The sequence below is a fragment of the Bactrocera neohumeralis genome, chromosome 5, assembly GCF_024586455.1.
Source record: "Bactrocera neohumeralis isolate Rockhampton chromosome 5, APGP_CSIRO_Bneo_wtdbg2-racon-allhic-juicebox.fasta_v2, whole genome shotgun sequence".
Lineage (NCBI taxonomy): Eukaryota > Metazoa > Arthropoda > Insecta > Diptera > Tephritidae > Bactrocera > Bactrocera neohumeralis.
This window is the reverse complement of record NC_065922.1, coordinates 24174298-24196204: the sequence shown is the minus strand read 5'-3', so window position 1 is coordinate 24196204 and position 21907 is coordinate 24174298. Positions and strand designations below refer to the sequence as shown.

Below are 21907 nucleotides of genomic sequence, written 5' to 3'. Positions count from 1 at the left end.
GACTGGCAAAATAAGTAATAAGCTTAAATTAAAGGCGAAGATGTGGAAATGAAATAATTTCAATTGGAAAACTAAAAAATGAACTTTTCAAAAATCCATTTATGAACATAAATATTATGGAGTGGGTAGTTTTGGCTAAAAGATAAATAAATAAATAAATAATATGACATTAAGTTCTGTAATATTTTAAAATAATAAAAATATAAAATAAAATAAAATACTTCAGTTAAATTCACTAGTAAGTAAATGCACCTAAAAGCACCGATTCTTATTTTATTTTTACTTGAAATTTCGTTAAAAATAAACACAGTGCGTGTTAGGCAATATGTAGAGATGTATGTATGCCGTCACTATGGGGCTGTAATATTGTTGGTATGTGTGTAAATGTTTGTTTGTGGTATAGTTTAGTGATTTGCTATTGCAGTGCTGCCCGAAAATGTGCCGTTAACACATTCGCTTCTACTCCAACTACACGTGTAAAAGGAAAATAGGAAAAGTACCAATAAATAGAGCTAAAAAATTGCTAATTTGTTTCGAGTTTTTGAAAAGTTCTCATTGTGTGCGTGCTTTCAGTCGTTGACACACCGTTACCTTCTATTGTCATCAGCGCACACAGCGCATACAGGAAGCTTAATTTAAATATTTTATAGATTTTTGCTTGATTTTTCAAAATATAGATTTTGAAGTACATTTCATTTAACTACTTCCGATCCCACCACCTCAACCCATCGACTTCCCCTTCTACTGCACCGTTTCGTGCGCAACCGCACTCGCAGCTGCCACAGTACCGCCAATTTGCTGTCGTTGTTGTTGCTCTTGCATGTGACGCATGCGGAAGAGACGCAAAGTCATCCATGAGGCGAAAGTACCAGGCGCCGGCATTGGCGTTTGCTTCTCGAGCGCCTCCTTTTGCAGTTGATAGCGATAGAGCAGCGAGCCGGCAATCAAAGCGGATACAATGGTGGCCGAAATGACGACAATGAAAAGTATGCTGAAGCCCGGCACCGGCATGCAGATGCCATAGACCACCTCTTCGCTGATTTTACCCTGGAATACGGTGACCGCCTCCTGTTTGGAGTCTGGCGAGAAGGCAAGATCAGCTTCGGAGATGACGTCGTAGAGACCGCTAACACCAACATCGGCGCTACGCACTTTCCGATCGGCAATCACGATCGAACGGCGACGACGACGTGTGGATTTTTCGTGTTCGTCGCTGTCAGCGGTTTTATTTGTTTTTTGTTTCAACAATTCCTCACTAGCATCGAGATCAATGTGATCTTCGCGCGTGCGTTTCAATGCTTCCGCTTGTGGGCGGTAAATTGGATGTGGTGCATCGTCATTAGTTTTGGGCTCCAGCGAACGTGGTCCCGCCATGGGCACACCCATACGTTTTTGCGCCTCAAATTGGCGTGGTCCATGCGGGAATTTACCGCTCTTCTTCAGTTCCATATATTGTGCCTCATCCAAGTCGGCCAACTCATCTTCACCGAATAACGAGTCGAGATCCGAGTCTTCGGGTTCTTCGTGCACCGGCCGTGGCGAGAGGTTAGCATTCTTTTCGTGGATATTAAATTGATCCAATATGTTGGCAATGCCACTATTGATCGATGACAGCTGTTTGCGGTTGTGTATTATGTCATCGTAGAAGATATCATGATCGCCCATACCATCGCCACCCATACCAACACCAGCGCCACCACCAACGCCACCTAAACCACCGCCGCCAACACCACCTAAAGGCATACCGCCTAGCGCTGGTTGATGTCCTATACTTTCTTGACTGAGCTCGTTCTGATTGCCTGGCGGTTCGTTCATGAGCACATCTTTACGCTCGTTAACGCTACCAGTAAGCTGACAATGATCCAGACAACCGTGTCGGCAGATCTCCACTTTGCATTTTATGTGTACGCTCAGCGCGTCGGGGAACTTGAAGGCGTGGAAGAAGGCATATGTTATGACGGTGGCACGCTCATCGGGCGCACGTGCCTTCAAGAAGCGTGAGATCATCTTCGGACGCAAAACACAACCAAATTCATCGGAAAGATTGATAACATGACCGGAACCATCGGAAGCGACGCACGACTTGACACGCATATCGAATTCGCCTAGACAAATTGGTGGAAGAGAAGAATGAGTCATTAGTAAAATTCAGCATTCCATGTTTGACATTAGTTTAATAAGGTGTTTTGTGATAATGGAAAACTGAAGTCATTAAAAAGTTTGTTATCGACGAGTGCGAAGAGCATAACTTTGTTCAATTAATTGTTGAGTGAAGTAAAATGTATGCTATTTCAAGGGGTTCAAAGTGGAGAACAAAGTGGTCTTAGGATAGCTAAGAACTGAAGAAATTTTTTTTTCTGATGAATACTTTCTTCCTACCTTTGCTCGGGATTACCTTTAATTCTGTAGGTCGTAATAATCTAATCTTAATCCAGATATTTTTACTATAGATAAAAATAAAAAAAACAAAAACTCTGTTTTTTGAGTTTTTCATATAAACCCAACTTTGTTATGTAACTGTTTTCCATAGGACTCTTAATTTTTCTGGAAATCGAGACAAATCGTTTTTAATCCTTAAAAACTTAATCCTGTCTTTTCCTTCTCTGATTCCTCCTCTCGAACTTAGATCGCCAGTATACCAGTTTCATTTATGTCTTTTTTTTAACATGTCAATTGAAAAGTCTCCAGCCGGACACATAGCTGGCGCTACTAGAATGAAATCCATATGATTTTTAGTTAGCCCTTACCTTCAAAAGCCCCTGTCGCATCGTTACTTTGTGAATTTTGGCCTTTTGAGTGAAGCAATTTTTGTTATCGAGAAAAAAAAATAAAAAGGAATTTCGCGTCTTAATCAAATATTACTTTCTGAAGGGAAAAATACTGTGGAAGCAAAAGCTTTATGATGAATTTCCGGACACTGCCCCAGGAAAATCAACCATTAAGGATTGGTATGCTAAGTTTCGAGAATGTGAGATGATCACCGAGTCGGTGGATGCAGCGGACGCCCAAAAGAGGTTGCTAATGCCGAAAACATCAAATCCATAAAACTATTTTGAATGACCATAAGGTCAAATTGTTCGACATAGCGGGCACTCTAAAGCTATCAACTTAACGTATACTTCATATCTTTCACAAATATTTGGGTATGAGAAAGCTCTGTGCAAAGTGGGCAACGCGCGAGCGCACTCCAAGTCGTGGAAAACGCAACAATCAGCTGACAAGGTTATGGTGTCTGTATTTTGGGATGCGCATGGAATAATTTTTATTGACTACCTTGAAAAAGGAAAAACCATTAATAGCTGAAAAAAGACTGCATTTGAATAAAAAGAAAGTGCTGTTCCACTAAGATCATACACCGTGTCACAAGTCTTTGAAAACAGATGGAAAAAATACATGAATTGGATTTCTAATTGCTTATGCATCCAGCGTATTCTCCAGATCTGACCCCTGCGAATATTTCCTGTTCTCAGATCTCAAAAGTATGCTCGCTGTGCAGAAATTTTCGCCGAAAGAAGAGGTGATCGCCGAAACTGAGGCCTATTTTGAAGCAAAGGTCAAACCGTGCTACAAAAATGGTATCGAAAAGTTTGAGGTTTGCTACAGGTATAATTAGGTATCAGCCTTGTAGAGAATTATGTTGAATAAAAAAACGAATTTTGACAAAAAAAAATTTACGATGGGAGAGGTACTTTTCAATTGGCCTGTTATGTTATCTTCTTCAATGGATTTCATCCTGCTATGATTTTTTTTTGCTTTCAAAAATTATTGACCCTGTTCTAATTGCTTTGTTAGGAATTTCGTAGAAAGCATACTGTGATTACAAGTCTCGGTATTAAACGTTAAACTGACGCCTCGAAATAAAGAAGAATGTGGTTTTGATGGAAAAGAATATTCTTTTAAATTTTATCTACTAAAAAAATATTCAAAATTCAATCGAAGAGCTGTGTTTTTCTGTATGGTAGCCTTATTAGGATCACATTTGATCATTTTACAACCTGACTAGAAGATAAAATCACTATCTCCAGGGCATGATTCACATCAATATATTCATTTAATTTTCATATCATGCCCAAAGGTTAGTTAAAGTTTATTACTCATCAAAAACAAATCATAAAAGAAACATACACATTTTCGAGATAAGTTCAATTTCTAAAAAAGTGTAAAACAATAGGAAGCTAGTAAGGAGGGTATAAGATCGAGTGGAATCGAAAAAAGATTTATTTGCAGAGAAATTCATTGTAAAATTAGACAAAATGGCGTACCGAGGTATCACAAGTGTAAAGGGCTTTGTACTCAAATTCTGAATACGTTGGAATATCTTACATATGAATTTCAAGAAAACTTGTCACGTTTATGGAAGGTTTGCACAATTGCCACATCCGATTAACCGAATGTTACAAATAAGCCTTAATTTCTGTTGATATTTGTTGAAAATTTATCTAACTTTTGATGTTTTTAAAGAAAGCCATCATCCAAGTACGGTAGACATGAACAGAGACAGATTTTGGTAATTATTTTTTGTATCGAAAAATACGAAATTTCTTTAGAAATGTTTCGTTGCACTTGGAATCTGTTTTTTCCTACTAATTTCCATGTCTTTCACCTTACATGCCTATTCAACGTTTATCTGTTTTGCACAAAAAGTCGAACGAATTCGAAAAAAAAACCAAATTTCAGCATACCGCGTATCTTATCACCGGAAATTGGTGTTGCCTTAGTTTCAGCAAACAAACCACTAAGTATGCAAATTTGAACTTGTCTTGTACCGCTACTGTTACTGATTACAGAAACAATTATCTGTCAACATAAACAACATTAACTTGAGCAGCTACCAATCGCTATTTATAAGACCAATCATTGTCGCTTAGGTTAGTAACTCTTAGCTTAACCGCCAGCAGGTGTAAGGTGTCATGAAGTTTGTCGGGTTGTTTGTAATAAGCGTCTGCTTGGCAGAATGTGCGATATTGAATGTACAGGAATTAAGTGGTGAAAATTTGAATAATGAAGCTTTACCAGCATACTCGGCTTTGAAGGAATATGCTTCTAAATTGAACGGAAACTCGTTACTACAAGCACAGTATGGAAATAACTTCTTTCCATTTCTAACTGCAGATCAAAATGCAATTTCATCACCATATTTGGATTTTATACGCCCGCAGTTTTCTGTTCCTTCCAACAGTGAAGTGTTGAAACCTGCTTTATCTAATGAGAATATTGTAAGCAATTCCAACCTAGACGTTGAAAATACACAAAATTCGTTTTCGGAATCTTTGAATCTACAACCACAACCAGAAAATCCGATTTCCGTTATTAATATACCCCAATCACCGCTGGAAAACCCTACTGCAATTATAAATAATCCTCAACTGCAACCACAAAATCCGTCTGATGTAAATGTCCTTGCGCCACTACAAACTTCAACAGTGAACAGCCAGTATCCACCGTCATCTCCATTATATTCCAACATACAAGCTTCTCCGATGCCATCACAGAACATCACTGCAAACGTCCAGTATCCCCCGTCATCACAATTATCTTCCAACATACAAGCTCCTCCGGCGCCACCACAAACTCCCACAACGAACGGTCAGTATCCACCGTCCCCGGAATTATCTTCCACCATAAAACTTCCGCAACCGCCACCACAAACTCCAACAACGAACGTTCAGTATCCACCGGCCTCGGAGTTATCTTCTACCAATAAATTTCCTCAGCCGCCACCACAAACTCCAACAACGAACGTTCAGTATCCACCGGTCTCGGAGTTATCTTCTACCAATAAATTTCCTCAGCCGCCACCACAAACTCCAACAGCGAACGGTCAGTATCCACCGTCCTCGGAATTATCTTCCACCATAAAACTTCCGCAACCGCCACCACAAACTCCAACAACGAACGTTCAGTATCCACCGGCCTCGGAGTTATCTTCTACCAATAAATTTCCTCAGCCGCCACCACAAACTCCCACAACGAACGGTCAGTATCCACCGGCCTCGGAATTATCTTCCACCATAAAACTTCCGCAACCGCCACCACAAACTCCAACAACAAACGTTCAGTATCCACCGGTCCCGGGATTATCTTCCACCAATAAATTTCCTCAACCACCACCACAAACTCCCACAACGAACGGTCAGTATCCACCGTCCCCGGAATTATCTTCCACCATAAAACTTCCGCAACCGCCACCACAAACTCCAACAACGAACGTTCAGTATCCACCGGTCTCGGAGTTATCTTCTACAAATAAGCTTCCTCAGCCGACACCACAAACTCCCACAACGAACGGTCAGTATCCACCGTCCCCGGAATTATCTTCCACCAATAAGTTTCCTCAGCCACCACCACAAACTCCAATAACGAACGGTCAGCATCCGGCCCCGGAACTATCTTCCACCATAAAACTTCCACAACCACCGCCACAAATTCCAACAACGAACGTCCAACTTTCACCCTCCCTCAATTATCTCCTACCGTACAATTTCCTCAGCCGCCAAAAACTCAGAGTAACGCTATCAATCGTCCGGTGCCTCTAACTAGCGTTGGCCAAAACCGTCCAAGGCCATCAGTTTCCAGAATTTAAGGGTAGGGATTTCAGTTTTTTTTTATACTGAAGTTGGTGGTTCTCGAGATGATTCGTTTAAGAAAAAAATATTTTATTATTGTTTGCTTATCTTCTCTCTCAAAGAATTTAATCTGTAGAAGTTTTTCTCCTGAAGTATTCATGAGCATCCTGTTTAATGACTAAATTATCTGTTATTCTTTCATTAATATAATTAGAAATGCCAATATTCACTTGTAGAAATATATATTAATTTTCTTGTTGTTTGAAACTTAATCCAGCTTTAACTGTCTTTCACTTCTATTAAACCGGCTTAACACCTGGGTTATTTGCAGAAAACCACATAAAAGTACCGTGAAATTCACTCATTAATTATAGGCAGCTCGGGACGCCACTAACTTTGATGTGGTAAATCCAAGTTTTTAGAGCAAAAACTAAAGAATAACGTTGTAATAAGAAGATAAAAGCGTAAACGAAATACGATCTTTTTATTGTGGTTGCCGATGACGACTTTTTCACAAGGTGGTTCATATGAATGGAAATGAAAAGGAAATAACAACGGCAAAAATGTCTTAGCTTGAGGAAACCAGTTCGTGCGTGATCCAAAAGAAGAAATATTCGAAAATTTGTTGTTAAAGGGCAGACAGAAAGTAATGTTCCTCAATTCTTTTAATTTCTTTTCACTTTTCTGTAAAGCTGTTAACATTAGCTGAGCTAATCTCAGATCTCTCGGTATTCTTGATAAAAAATTTATGAGCTTACGAACTACCCTTTATACAAATTTTCAATCATGGGTTCAACTCTCATATCTCGCAACTCCAATAAGCTTGTAATGTCACTTACCGCGATAATCATTGATGGCAACCACAAGTGTGAGTGTAGAGCCTAACGGCACAATACCGCTCACCGGCGGCGCCCATGGTCCTTTACCATGTTGAATCTCCATCCAACAGTCAACATTATCGCCTAAAGGAAAGCGGTAGAAGATGAATAAATGAAGGGTTTTGCAATAGGTTCTTATAACAGTAAACATACTTTAGCTATTTGTAATAATAAAAAAAATGTAGATCAACTCACCGCGGAAGTCCAATTGTATTACATCCAAATCGGCAATGACCATTGGTGGTTTCGATGCCGTCTTCTCGTAGTCATTGAACCATTCACAGCGTAAACGCTTCGCCTCATCCCAAACTTCCAGTAAATCCTTGTCATATTGCACAACCACCTGTTATTTAAATAGATAAGAAATTGAGCGAATTCGACTGAGATTTTATTGCAGCTTTGATTAGGAAAATACTTCGTATTAAGTTTTCGATAGTATTTGGTAGCTAATATGGAATTAAGTGTTATCAACAAATATTTTTATCGATAGCTTGGTGTTACTGGGTAGATAGATGGGGTGTTTTTAGATATCTTTCGCTTTTGTACATTGCCAGAAAGCACTATAATTGAAAGCAATCACACATATCACTTCCGTCATCATGGAAAGCTTGGTAATGGGAATCTTCTAATACTGACAATCTGAGGAAAAAGTTGTTCGAACTTGTCTGTTTCAGTGTTGGGTTGAGTTTAAATAGGAACAGCTTTCTAGCAAATGATCTAGAACTGTACTGGATGAAGAATTTAATCGTTTCGCGGTTCGAATCATAATTAAATGTGTTGAGTACATCCATGAGACATATTGAGATCCTATGCTATTTCTCAGATGATAACATAACGATTTTCCACCATTGTTTCGTTAATCTTTAACTTTTTCATGTTATTGCCTCTAAAAGGGTTGGATGGTTGACACAAATGAGTCAAGTTTTTAAGATTTCACGACCTTCACTGAACTTTCCTTCTAGGAATTAAAAAAAAATGTTGTAACTTAGACTTGGCTATATAGAGTATAAAGTGTAATTAACAGGAGGATACACAACGGCGTGAGGGTTCAATTCCCTCTATATGAGGACAGGTAGAGATTGTCTTTATGAAAGATTTATTAATTTTTATACATTAATTACCTCAAAAATTATTTAAGAAGAGCTATCCGAACTTTTGTATAAAGGGATTCAATTCAATCAGAACACAAGAGTGAAATGTATAGGCTGAGACCTCCAAACCTTGGAAAGTCATTGTGGTATCAACTACTGCTAGTAGAGCAAGAGAGAATATCATTTTCTGAGTTCAAAAGTTTAATTGAAGAGAGACTTAGCGTCCATGGAATAGTTTTTTTGACTAGGTTTTACACACAGACTCTTTGGTCACACTTACTAACGGCATATTTTCTTTAGGTGCCTTCCGAAAACTTGAGTCGGTCAATTTTCTGAATCCCTTTCATATCACATTCTCACCCTTTTCTAAATGCCGAAAGCTCTATCATGAGCGGCACAGTCTTTTCGCTTTTCCTTGCCTACAGAAATATAGTCTTCGTGTGAACACAGTCTTACGAATAACAAGAAAAAACGTTAACTTCGGCTCCACCGAAACTAATATACCCTTCACGGCTGCATTTCTTTTACTAACTATGTGTTCAGTTTGTACGGAAGCTATATGCTATAGTTAACCGATCTGAACAATATCTTCGGAGATTACATTGTTGCCTTAGAAAGTAATCTATACCAAATTTGGTGAAGATACATTGTTAAATGTGAAAGTTTTCCATACAAGAACCTGATTCCGATCGTTCAGTTGATATGGCAGCTATATGTTATAGTGGTCCGATATCGGCCAATCCGACAAACGAGCAGCTTCTTGAAGAGAAAATGATGTTTGCAAAAGTTAAAAAAGATATCTTAAAAACTGAGGGACTAGTTCGTATATATACAGACGGACGGACGGACAGACAGACAGACGGACATGGTTAAATCGACTCAGCTCAACATACTGATCATTTATATATATACTTTATAGGGTCTCCGAAGCTTCTTTCTGGGTGTTACAAACTTCGGGGCAAACTTAATATACCCTGTTCAGGGTATAAAAATAGAAGGCATTCCAACCGAGCACGATGAACACCGTCCACTCGTCTTTTCGCGTCGTTTCATCACTAACAAAACAAAGCCGGTTTGGGCGACAAAAGTCGACAAAATAGTCGGTGTGTGAACCGACACTTTCAGAGCAATCTTATGAAATGATTAAAAAAGTAGATCTCGTTCATATTTCGTTTACCCGCTAACCTGTCGAGTCGAGAAAAAGTAAAAATCATTACCAAGTGATAGGAAGAACGTAGTTGCCAACTGTGGGCGGTCTATGGTAATAAATTCTATAATTGTATAATGGAAATAACTTTGTCTGAATTCCTAACTTGTATAAAGTTTTCGCGGGTCCTATACATTGTGACAAAAAAGTGCTCGGAGTCGCTAATAGTCATCAATGCTTTTTCCAGTCCCCGGAACACTTTTCATAAGTACTTTGTGGGGTGGCCTTCAGCTTCTTTAGCGAATTTCGTTTATATCTCTTCGATCGACTGAGAACGGATTCCATTCCGATGATTGTTGATTTGTTTGCATGTCAAACTCATTAACCCATGTCTCATCGGTAGTCATAATGCTCTCCATGAATGTGGGATCGGAATTCAGCAAAACTTTTTGAAATATTATTTACTGGCGGAATTTAATTACAATTTCCGGTTACTTTTTTGTCATAATGTATATATAAAAAAAGTTCTAAATATGATGTCTTTACTTGCCATTATGTATTTTTAATGTTCATCAAACCACCTTTTTCGTAACCACAACTCACCGTATTCTCATAAAATTGTCCGTGCAAGTCCGGCTTCGTGCCGCAGCGTGAGTACGATATCCGAAATGAGAAGAACGTTTTGCCCGTCGATGGCGGCACATAAACGCAACGCGGATCGCTGTGTTGTCCTGTGGCGAATATAATTAATGGATGTCAGTTAATAATTACAAAATAAATAAATAAAAAGGTATTACAAGCAAAAACGCAAAAAAAGCAAAAGACATGTGAGTACCTTTTGAGCTGACGATGCCCTCGAATGGATGGGAAAATGTCAAATGTACATCCATATGATCCTTACCGCACATCACTTCTAAAGAGACTATGTTTGGCATTCCCTCCGGCCGTTCCATGGGCCACAATTCATTACCAGCTAAGACTAAACTAAACTGAAAGGAGACGGCGAACAAAAAAAAAACAGAAAAAGAGAATATTAAACACGAGACTTCAATGCAGGTGTATGTAAATGAATAAGCGCTTGTTGATAAGAGGGTAACATCATTTAAAAATATGTTAATGCTGTAAAAAAAAAAAAAAAAACAAATCACAAATACAGCAACAACAAAAATATGTTTGTATAATTTTAATTAATATTATTCGCACGACTGCTGGCGCGGTAAGCCAAAACATACACACTTATTCATACTTGCAACGCCATATGTGTGTCTGCCACGCGCAGCGTTGCCTCGGGAATACTCAACCCACTGGCATGCCGGCATACCGACATTCAGGCATTTAGACGCGCCCGCATTGTCTTTGTGTCAGCTTAAGTTCGTTCGCGCTGTAGCCGCGCCGCGCGTGAATGAGTGTTAAGTGACTGGCGTGCGAGTGAATGAATGAATTAGTGAGTAAGTCAGTGAGTGAGTGAGTTAGTGAGCGAGTGTGTGTGCGCGCGTGCGATTCTTGGCGAATGTGGCAACTGTGTCTTGACCCAATTTCGCGTGCTACCTACCGCTTGCAATGCGCTCAATGCAACATTTTTGCTGCCTGATTATAAATTAAAAGAATATTATGCGCGTGTAAAAGTACACGGTTGCAAAGCAGCACGAAAGCAAAAAAAATCTGCAAGCAAATAAATGAGAAAAATCTTGCACAGGAAAATGGGGGAAAATGGTTTGGAAAAAAGTTACTCAGTTTTTTCCTTGCTTGCTTGCTTGTATGCAGTTCGCTTTTAGCAGCTTCTTGACTTACTTCTGAGTTTCTACTTGCACTTCGTTTTTCTTTTTTTTTTTTGCGCGCGCACTAACAACTCGCTACTTACTACTCGTCTACTACTCGCCGCTCTTCAATACACTTTGGCATGAGGCTGGCTGCTTGCCGCTTGCTGCATGCCGCATAGAGTATGTGCTTGTTTAATTCATTTATAATTGCAAATGCAATTTTCATGTCAGATAGTCCAAAAGATCGCAGATAACCTCTGCAATGTCGGCTAGGCACACTCGTACTTTGTGTTGCCGCTCGCTGATTATAAATATTTTACAGTCTCCTGTTTTTCACAGTTTTAAGTGGCAGAAACAGAGTGAAGAGTGATTTCAATTAGTCGACGAGTGGCTAGAAATCATAGTCTAATTTTTAGCACAGAATTATTTCTTTATAAACAAATTGTTGAGGTAGCTCAAGCAGTAATAAAGATAATGAAGGTTTAGTTTTCCCAATTAAAAGCTTTAATCTCCATAAAAGTAGTCCAAAGTTGGATTATCTTTCTTATCTTTGGGAGAAAAGAATCAAATTTCAAGTGTAAATTTAAAACAGACAGATTTAGAAATGATTACTGGAACACTGCGAAAATCAAGTTTGGGTTGCTAAATTATACCTCGCAAACTCGAGAGGAGCCTTGCTTAGTCTCGAAAAAGTACTTAAATATTATATATAATGATAGTAGTATTATATAGGGATTCCAATGATGATCTTTTCATTGAGATATCGCAATATGCAAATATCAGTCACTGATGAACGAGGATGTAATAAGTTTTCAATCATCCAAGAACTTTTCAGGGAACTCAGTTGCTCCATTTCGGATGATTTATTGTTGAATGTTCTGTTTTTAGAATAATTATGTAGATATTGGATAATAAAAAGGAAAATAGATTAGGTTAGGAAAATAGACTTAGTACTCGTGAGGCTACGAACAATCCCACTTGTACTGCTAGAGCCGCTTGTAGTTTGGGCTGCCCAGAACTTCTAGGTATCGCTCTAAAGAACAGTCGCATATTGATAAAACAAATTTATTGAGGTGACTTATATCCATTCCAACCAATTCGCCGCTTCATCGCGTGCGTGCCAATGGAATAGTGTCCAGTTAGGACGCCTATCATTGGGGCGATGTGAGCCTTTCTTAAAGCTAGCAGTTCAATGAACCTTTTCATTCAAAGTTATCAGGGTGCAATAAGAGAAGTAAGATAGACACTAGATTGCTTTCGGTTTATATGACTGCCCATAAATAAATATCTTCTGTCATTTTAGAAATATATTACCATTTAGAAAAAAAAAATGAATAAAAGCTTCATTCTTTTTATCCGGCAACTTTTTCTTTCTTCACATCCATTCAGCATTGTTCTAAAGTTTCATTATAGATTTCATAAAATCGTATTCGTGATGATGAGGCGTTGGGTTGCTTGTACATAGGTTGCCTTTATATTTCAGTATAAGAGGATAAAAACCCATTTTAATAATCGAAAATCGCTTTATTGTTTTCCAAAATATTCTCCATTAAGGCTTAAATACTTTTGCATGCGTTTGAACCAATTTTCGAAGCATTCTTGCCACTCTGATTTAAGTAACTTCAAAATGCGTTCTGAACGCACCAACCACCTCCTCAGGTGACGAAAAATGTTGATTTCTTAGTTTATTTTTTACGAGCTTGAATAAAGAAGTCCTTCGGTTCCAAGTTAGGACTACATATACGGTTGATGACTCATCAAATTGATGTTTGGAGTACTGGAAAATGTAGTTGTTTCAGTCAATGTGTAAGATTTTGCATTGTCGTGGTGAAGAGTGATCCCTCTTCAGCGGTTGGTTTGCTTGATTTCTTGAAAGACAACTTAAAAACCGATAGTTGTGTATCACTCATAAGCTATTGTTCTACGTTGTTCTAGTTGTATGACTTTGATATATCCAGCTGTTCCATAAAAGGATGTAACCATTTGCTTGGAAGTGCTTCGTGTACGAACAACTTTTTTTGGATGCGGCTCATCTTGAAAATCGACTGATTTTTATCTTCGGGCTCATACGCGTAAATCCACGATTCATCACCTGTCACGATGTCATAGAGGTGTTTCGAAGCACCGCATGTATTTTGTTAACATTACTCCCGACCAATCGACATCAAGCTTTTCCTTAGCGAGCGACAAATTTTGTGGGCTCCACCGTGAACAAATGTTTTTTACACTCAAATGTCCATGCAATATAGAATGTATGTTCCATTAATGCCTATAGTTGTCTCTATCTCTTTGGACGATCTTCACGAAATTCCTCTTGGAATGATCTGCGACCTCGATTAAATTCACCATACCATGATTGTTGCTGAGATTGCTGTTTAATTCGCGCATGTTTGCTGTTTAATTTTTTTGACCGAGATGCATATTTTAAGTTACTGTAAGCAATATAAATAGCCGTCGTATGTCAAAACGTTCTGAGGAGTATTAACATCAAAAATGTCAAACCCTTCGATAAAGTTGTGAGTTGCCAGATTGCAACACTAGGGTTGGCAAAATGTCCAAAATATAAAACACAACCTACTCATTGGCTCAGCAGTCTGTTCAGTCTACATCAAATTTGATCAGATCAATCTATAAATTCTTTACAAAGTCGTATAAAGTATATTACTACCGTGACAACAACTACACGTATAACCTTAAGTTTCATTAGGGAATGGAAGACTAATGCGTTAGAGGAAATTAATACAAAGTTTCCTTCGGTCAATAAGGTCATTGCCAAAAATAAGGATTATGCAATTATTTCAATGCTGTAGCGTAAATATTTCGTTATTTATTATATATGTACATATGTACATACAAATGTATATATACCACAGAACAAATATTCATATCTTGAAGTGTTTATTGAAGAAAAGAGCTGTTATTTGCAAACGTAAATATTTAATAACATCAATTAATAGTATGTGTATCGCAATTACAATTTACACTTACGTGCTTGTTGAAGATTGCAGTCCTGAAATATATATTTATTGTTCACATAGTCATTATGATATCAATAATTGACTATTAAGCGGTTTGCACTTGTCTTACCTGAAATTTGCACTTTTAATTATACATACATGTACTATTACATATAGTATTACGATAACAACAAATATTATTGTAGATTATCATAGAAGATCTGTATGAAAATATTAGTTACTTATAGCAAAAGACGTTGAGTTTGAGCTACTTGGAACATAACTGAAACTGTGTGTTTACTTCATGATAGTTTTTTATATTTGCGATTTGCAGGACCTTTAATTTTAGAGATTGTTAAGCAATAAAGGAAAGAGTTTCCACTAGAAGCATGCCAGTTGTCAATCAGTTAGATATATAGTACTTGTATATGTATATAACATCATGTATTTGACTCCTACTTTCGACTCGATTTCGCTATGGTGAACTTGTCGAAGGTTTCATGAAAAAGAGGTTATTCTTTAAGATGTATCCACGACTTTGAAAACGCTGAACATGATTTTGTTACTGTAGCGAGTTGAAAGCACATAGTATAGTACATATCATAGAAGCGCATAGAAAAAAGAAGTTTTCGTTTTTTGCTTCTCTTCAATTGCAAATCAATGAAATATTAAAAAATTTATTTCAACTGTGGCGTCAGTATCTTTCATTGGTACTCCACGAAGAGATTGTCTATGTAATCTTGAAGGCAAAAGTAGATAACTAGTCAAACTTTCGTCTAATTTCTACTCTTTACAAAGTAAAATATTGTACAGTGTACTATCTTTTAAACAAGATATGTGTATCTATACTATACAATCTTTATTTGAAATGGTAAAACTTATGAGCACATAACCTCATTTGTCTCAATTTAAGGACTTTGCTTAGGGGTGCGAAGTTAAAAGATAAATATTGTAACGAATTGATTAATTCCGGAAAAAGATTTGCAAATTGGTTTGCGAGTCACTGATTCGAACATCGGGATTGCATCACTTGTACACTAGCGGTTAATGTGCATTAGAGACTCCGTATAGCGTACACCGAAGTAAGTAGCTATTGCTGCTGTAGAGCAAAGTATCGAAGAAGACTCAAATGAATCCATCCACTATCATTTGGAGCTGTAACCATCCACTTCATGGAATATTTTACGGAAGGATCTTGGTTTGCGGGCTTACAAAATCCAACTTATCCAAGAATTGAAACCGAACGGCCAACAAGCATGTCGCACGTACGATGAAATAGCATAGAACAAAAGGGTCACTGAACTCGAAAGAAAAACAATCGCTGAAGTTCACCTTTGGTTGAATGGGTACGTTAATAAACAAAATTTTCACATTTGAAGTGACAAGCGATTATTAAGATGCTGTTAAATCTCTAAAAATTCTCTGTTTGTTATGCTCTACGATCAGAACAAACCACTGGTCCATACTTCTTCAAGAATAAGGCCGGCCATACTGTTACAGTCATTGCGGAACGCTATAGAGCCAATACTCGTATCAATAATTTTTTTGTTACTGAACTGGAGGATGTTGAATTGGGCGACAAGTTCAAGTTCAACTGGTTCAAACAAGAGGGTCGATCCGTCTCTGAATCCGCGCCTGAAACCGTTGAAGATTTTTTGAGAAATTATGTAAATCTGCTTGCCCACCTAGTTCAGGATAAGATGACTGACGCCTTGGGAGAGAATTTTCAGCGGATTATTGCTGACATACGGACGCAATTGCTGCAATTGTCGAAAAAATCGAAAGTCGGTTGAAATTTGTTCAAGTCAACCGCTACGGTCACTTCACCAAAAACATAAAGGCAAACCTTTAGGTTAAGGTTATTTTAGATTGATCTGATAGGCCAATGAGCCACGCATAGGCCAGTTTTGGTCCTTACGATACCATATGGAGTTCAGTTACTAGGTCCATGAGGAGTAGTTATCATTTAGGATGCTTGCCGCGAATTTCAATGTGACCTCACAATCGATACCTTATCCAGTGAATCGTGGGGACCCCAGATGCTTACAGCATAGTCTTGCTAATGCGGGATAAGTGCGCAAGATGCTTCATTGTTTCCCTCGCCTTGCCCCAGACATTTCCTGCAGTCTTCTCGATGTGTCAGCCCCATTCTTCGGGCGTGTGTCGTCACCAGACAGTGACAAGTTAGTATTCCGATCATGTTCCTACGGTCTGTTCTATCGAGTGGCAATTAGAATTTTGCGTACTTCCGATTTACCGTTTCACACATGTCTTTTGTAGTTATGCATCCAGGTAGCTTCTTCCATCGGGTTTTGGTTTCCTTTACCATGCTTCCGTCCAAACCGCACACCATTCTTGGCAATCTCGTCTACTATTTCATTGCCCTCGATGGCTTTGTGACCTGACACCCAGTTGAAGTGAAGTTGCTTGCTTCTGGCAACACTTCCCACTGCTGCCCTACTTCCCAAGACACGTCTGGGCGATATGTGATACGAGGTTACAATAATCAGGATTGGGGCACCATTTATGAATATAGGACTCTTTATTTCAAAAGACAAATCTTGTAAGAATATGACAATTTATTCTTGACATTTAAACTACAGCCATAAACTTATCTACACAACCTGGATGAGAATTAGCATGAGTTAATTGCTTAAAGGAATTTTTTTCCATTTCAAACAAGCAAAAATTTGAAAAAAAAACTCCACATTTGGAGCCTAACCTCAAATTTCATGTGTAACTTTCGTCATAGAATTTTTAGAGTTGCCATATGCTACCAATTATTTCTTTGCATTATCCCGTGTCTCTCATTAAGGAAGCCGATTTTGATTTAATTATACGAATTTGCTGTCAAATTACGCTCCTTTAGAAGAAGCCAACAACTTTTGAAAGGAATAACCACAAACAAATACGCAAACCATGCAAAGTGTGCACAGAAGCAGAGGATATTTTGCCAACTGTGGAGCTCCACGTTTTGCCTTCCGCCTTGCGTCGCTGCACCGCGCGCTTCCGTCGTCGCACACGAGCGCACACGCAGCCGCAATAAATCCACATATGGCAATTGGTATGCGGACAACACAACAGGCAACAGCTGCTGCAACATGCATATGCGCAACGACAACAACAATCGTCACAACAAAAACAAGTTGCAGGCAACATAGCACAAAAAGGCAGCAAAGCGTCGCGGAGCGAGAGAGCGCGAATGAGCAACTAAATAATGAAATTGCCAAATTAACATACCCGACACACTTGCCTTGGCCACTTTGCATGTTGGCCAATTTCATGTCAACTTAAATGTTGGCAGCCGGAAATACTGGATGTGTAGTAGCACGCATACCAGCACCTACGTGCATTTATTTCCACATGCAAGCAGGCGGGAGTGCAGTGCGGAGCCAGTTCGTAGGCAGCCGAGGCAGCCAAGCAGCCAATGTGGCAAGCATTTTGGCGGCCTGTGTGCGTAAGGCTGTGGCTGCCACATGCGCCGCCAGTCTCAATTTCTGTCGCACTGTGCTCACAATTCACCAGCAACCGCATAGGCAACAACAGCAATAAAATCATCCACACACACACAAAAACGCACACATGTGGCAGCTGGCAGTGGCGGCAATCAGTGGCAGTGCCGGCGAGCGGTGGCTGAATTAAGCCAATCATTTGCTGGATTTTCAACAGCCTTAGCTTAATTGAACTTGAAGAGTGGCCGGAGTTGCATGCAACTGGCTGGCGACTTTCGCAACGGCAACTTTTTCGTTGCTCTATCAATGTGTGCGTGTGTGTGTTTTTGTAGTAAAAGTAGCAATAGCTCGTGATTTTGCTGTGTTGTTGCCATATTTTTGCAGACATTATTTATACCACTACTAGAATTCTGCATATATGTATATATATATATTATATAGACATGAATATAGGCAGTGCACTCGCTTGTGTGCTTGTGTTGTTGTCACGCTGCGCCTGTTTGTTTGCGGAATTCCACCAGAACTTATTACCATAAAATTGTTGCGCGAAGACTAAGTGGAGCCAGCATGTCTGCCAATTAGTTGTGCTGCACTTTTTTCCTGTTCCTTTCCGGCTGTTTCTCAAGCTCAAGTTTGCGTTCTTACAAGACTCGTATACACTTGTATGCATGTAAAGAGGTATAAGAAGTAAGGAGGACCTAAGTTCGGGTATAACCGAATATTTTATACGCTTGCAACTTGCAAGTATTAAAGCCAGGGAAATACTTAAAGTTGTAAAACGAATCAAATAGAGCATAGTCAGTCGGATGTTCGAAAATCCTGATATAGTTATAGTTTTCTCTCAAATTTATCTATTGTAGGCTCTCCTATTTTTATTGGGATAACTCACATATTGGCTAATATAAGCGGTATAAAGTCACCCGGTAGTTCGAAAATCTTTGTATTAGGTATATGGGGACTCAGGGAAGTATTGACCCGATTCAACCCATTTGTAACACAGACGAGATACTGTCAGGAAGGGATTCTCTCTGAATTTCTATTATAATGGGTTGTCAAAAAAGTCTTGCGGTATTTTTATTGAATTTTTTTTTTATTGAAATTGAAATGAATTTTTGATGACTCATGCCCAGCTCTTGACCGATGCTACGGCTGCTACTATGCCGGTCTCTTTCGACCAATTAAGCGATTTTATCGCAATTTTCGACGACAGGCCTTCCGGAGTGTGGCGCATCTTCGACCATCTCTACACCAGAACGAAAACGTTGAAACCATCGTTATGCGGTGGAAATGGAAACTGTATCGGGTCCATAAACTGCACAAATTTTATTGGCGGCTTGAGATGCATTTTTGCTTTTATCGTAGTAGTACTGTAAAATATGCCGTATTTTCTCTTTATTTTGCTCCATGTTTGCGATGCTATAACTCACGAACGACTTAAAAGAAACGAAAATCAATCAAACACGTGTTAGCGCGTGAAATCAGCTTTCCAAAAAGGTATAGCATGACCCGATGCGACGAATAAAAGTAGAACTACGCGCTTTCAGCGCCAACTAGCGAAAATACCCCAAGACTTTTTTGACAACCTATTATATGTCACATATTGACCGATATTTTCACTTAAAAGTCAACTAGTTTTAAGCATTGTGTCCATATATTCAGTACCTAAAGGCTTGAGCAGTTGCGATTTAAGCAATTTAGGGTCATACGGTGGTACACAAAATGCACTATTCGTGAAAAGTTTTATCCTGACATATTAATTTTTTCTTCATTTAGTTATTAATTTTTCGCAATTTTAACAGTACCGTTATATGGGGAGTGAGCGGGGTTATCAACCGATTTCATCCATTTTCACACCAGCGATTTTGTAATTATTGTAACTTAAGTGGTTTGGGAGATATATACATTAAACGTCTTATGGGCGGGGCCACGCCCACTTTTCAAATTCACAAGTGCCTCTTGTGATTGCGACAGCCTGTTGCAAGATATAGTTCTATATCTTAATTAAGTGCTTGGTTATGGTACTTTGTACGTTTTCGGCTAATGGCGATTTGTGGGCGTGGTAGTGGTCCGATTACGCCCTCGTACTTTTTTTCAAGGAACGCGCGTACCAAGATTCACTATGATATCTTAATTTTTACTCAAAAACTATTATACTCTACAGCAACATGTTGCAAGGGTATAAAACAACAAAAACATCTATATTACAACATTACTTCTTGAATTGCTTAATAACGGTTCGCTTCAAAAAAAATTATCGTGTTGCCTTACCGTTTTTTTTTGTTAATTTAAATATAAAGCAGAGGTAAGACCAGATTCTGCCAGGAAGTGCTTGTTAGCAGTTGAAGGAAGTACTATCACTTAAGAGGATATGTTAGCTGCACTCATAAATTAGATTATAATTAGGCGTCATAAAGTTTTGTTCAGCACATGAGAAAAAGAAAAAAGAGTGTCCACTTCATTAGCGAAACTCTAAGGTAACGGTGCCTTTTCAAACATAAATAATAAAAATATGGAGCGGTATTATAAATTAGGGTATTACTGTAAAAATATATGTATCACCTAACTTACTAATACGCATTGGCAAGACTACACTGTAAGCATCTGGGGTCCCCACGGTATATTACACTGGAGAAAATATCGATAGTGAGGCCGCAAAGTCTATTAAAATTCGCGTCAAGCGCAGGCGTCCTAAAAGATGACTACTCCTAATGGACCTAGTAACTGAGCTCCATCTGATTTCGAAAAGGACCAAAACTGGTCTAACCTAACTTATTAATATATGCCAATACCCCCAGATCAAAAGTAATGTAGTAGTGAAACTAAGTAAGTCTTATTTTGGAAGATAATACTTTGTTGTAGCTTAGCCGTAAATGCTGTTCAGATCAACTTTAAAGGTTAGGTAATGATTAAGAAAATCTGACAGCTTTTCGTTAATGCAAAATTTGTCATCTATCCAAACTTGACAAGTACTCATGTTAAGCATCACGTGTGCGCCGTTCATCTAAGGGAAGATTGTATACAGTCCACGGAATCTCAGTGACCGTTTTTTGACCTTAAACAGTTGAAATACAAGGAAAGGTACTCTAGAGAGTTATGTGACATGCCAATTCATAATGAACAACAGGAAACAGGATTGAAAATCGTACAAGTTTATTGCCAAACTAACGGTTGGTTTGCCCGACGCATCGCAAGGGAATTGTGTTCAGAGACGAAGCTCACTTTTGTTAATAAACAAAATTGCTCTGAAGTGAAGATGGGCAAAGAAAATCTTTGGCCTATATTTCTTTGAAATTGAAACATTATTACAATCAATGGAGAACGCATAGAGCTATGATTATTGACTTTTCATGTCTGAAATGGAGGACATTATCATTGATGATCTTTGTCTCCAATAATATGGCGCTACATGCTTTACAGCCAACGAAACAATTGATTTATTGAAGGAAACTTTTGGTGAGCGCATTATTTCGGGTTGTGCGCTTGTGATGTGGTCTCTAAGGCCGTGCAATTCAACACCCTCGGATTATTTTTGTGGGGTTATGTGAAGTGGCTTTTCTACGCAGACAAGACTGACAGGATTGACGCCTTGGAAAATAATATTTGGCGTCTTATTGCTGATAAATGACTCCAATTGCTGCGACAAATGGTCGAAAATTGGGCTGAAATTTCTTTGAGCCATCCACTACAGTCACTGACCCGAAATCCTTTCTAAAACTTAATGACTAAACCTTATCTTTATAACAAAGCTAAATTTTTGGCTATAACATTAAATTGTATGGTTTTTATTGCATTCTGAAAACCACATATCCAAACAAACACCCTTTATAATTGTATACATTATCTAAGGCTGCCAGTTTTATTCGATCCTACTAAAAATTTTCCTAACAACGATTATTCCTCGATCGGTGTTGGGTGTCCGGAGCGCATTGCTACTTACAAACTAACTAATTTTTGCAAAAAACTTACAAAACAATTAATAAATATACACTTATTATATCACGGTATATTAACTGTAATCACATACTAATTTAAAAACTATTATTTCAGTTATTTTTT

General features: G+C 38.5%; 1 protein-coding gene across 1 annotated transcript in view; it reads right to left on the bottom strand.

Moving 5' to 3' along the window:
- Positions 1-587: 587 nt before the first annotated feature.
- Positions 588-21907, bottom strand: part of LOC126759380 (uncharacterized) — a 65402-nt gene continuing 44082 nt past the window's right edge. The window contains exons 3-7 of the mRNA XM_050474115.1: positions 10518-10671; positions 10286-10413; positions 7640-7787; positions 7406-7528; positions 588-2105 (exon numbers count right to left, since the gene is read on the bottom strand). Coding sequence (XP_050330072.1) covers positions 742-2105; positions 7406-7528; positions 7640-7787; positions 10286-10413; positions 10518-10671 — 1917 coding nt within the window. The 3' untranslated portion in view covers positions 588-741. The remainder of the gene's footprint in view (positions 2106-7405; positions 7529-7639; positions 7788-10285; positions 10414-10517; positions 10672-21907) is intronic.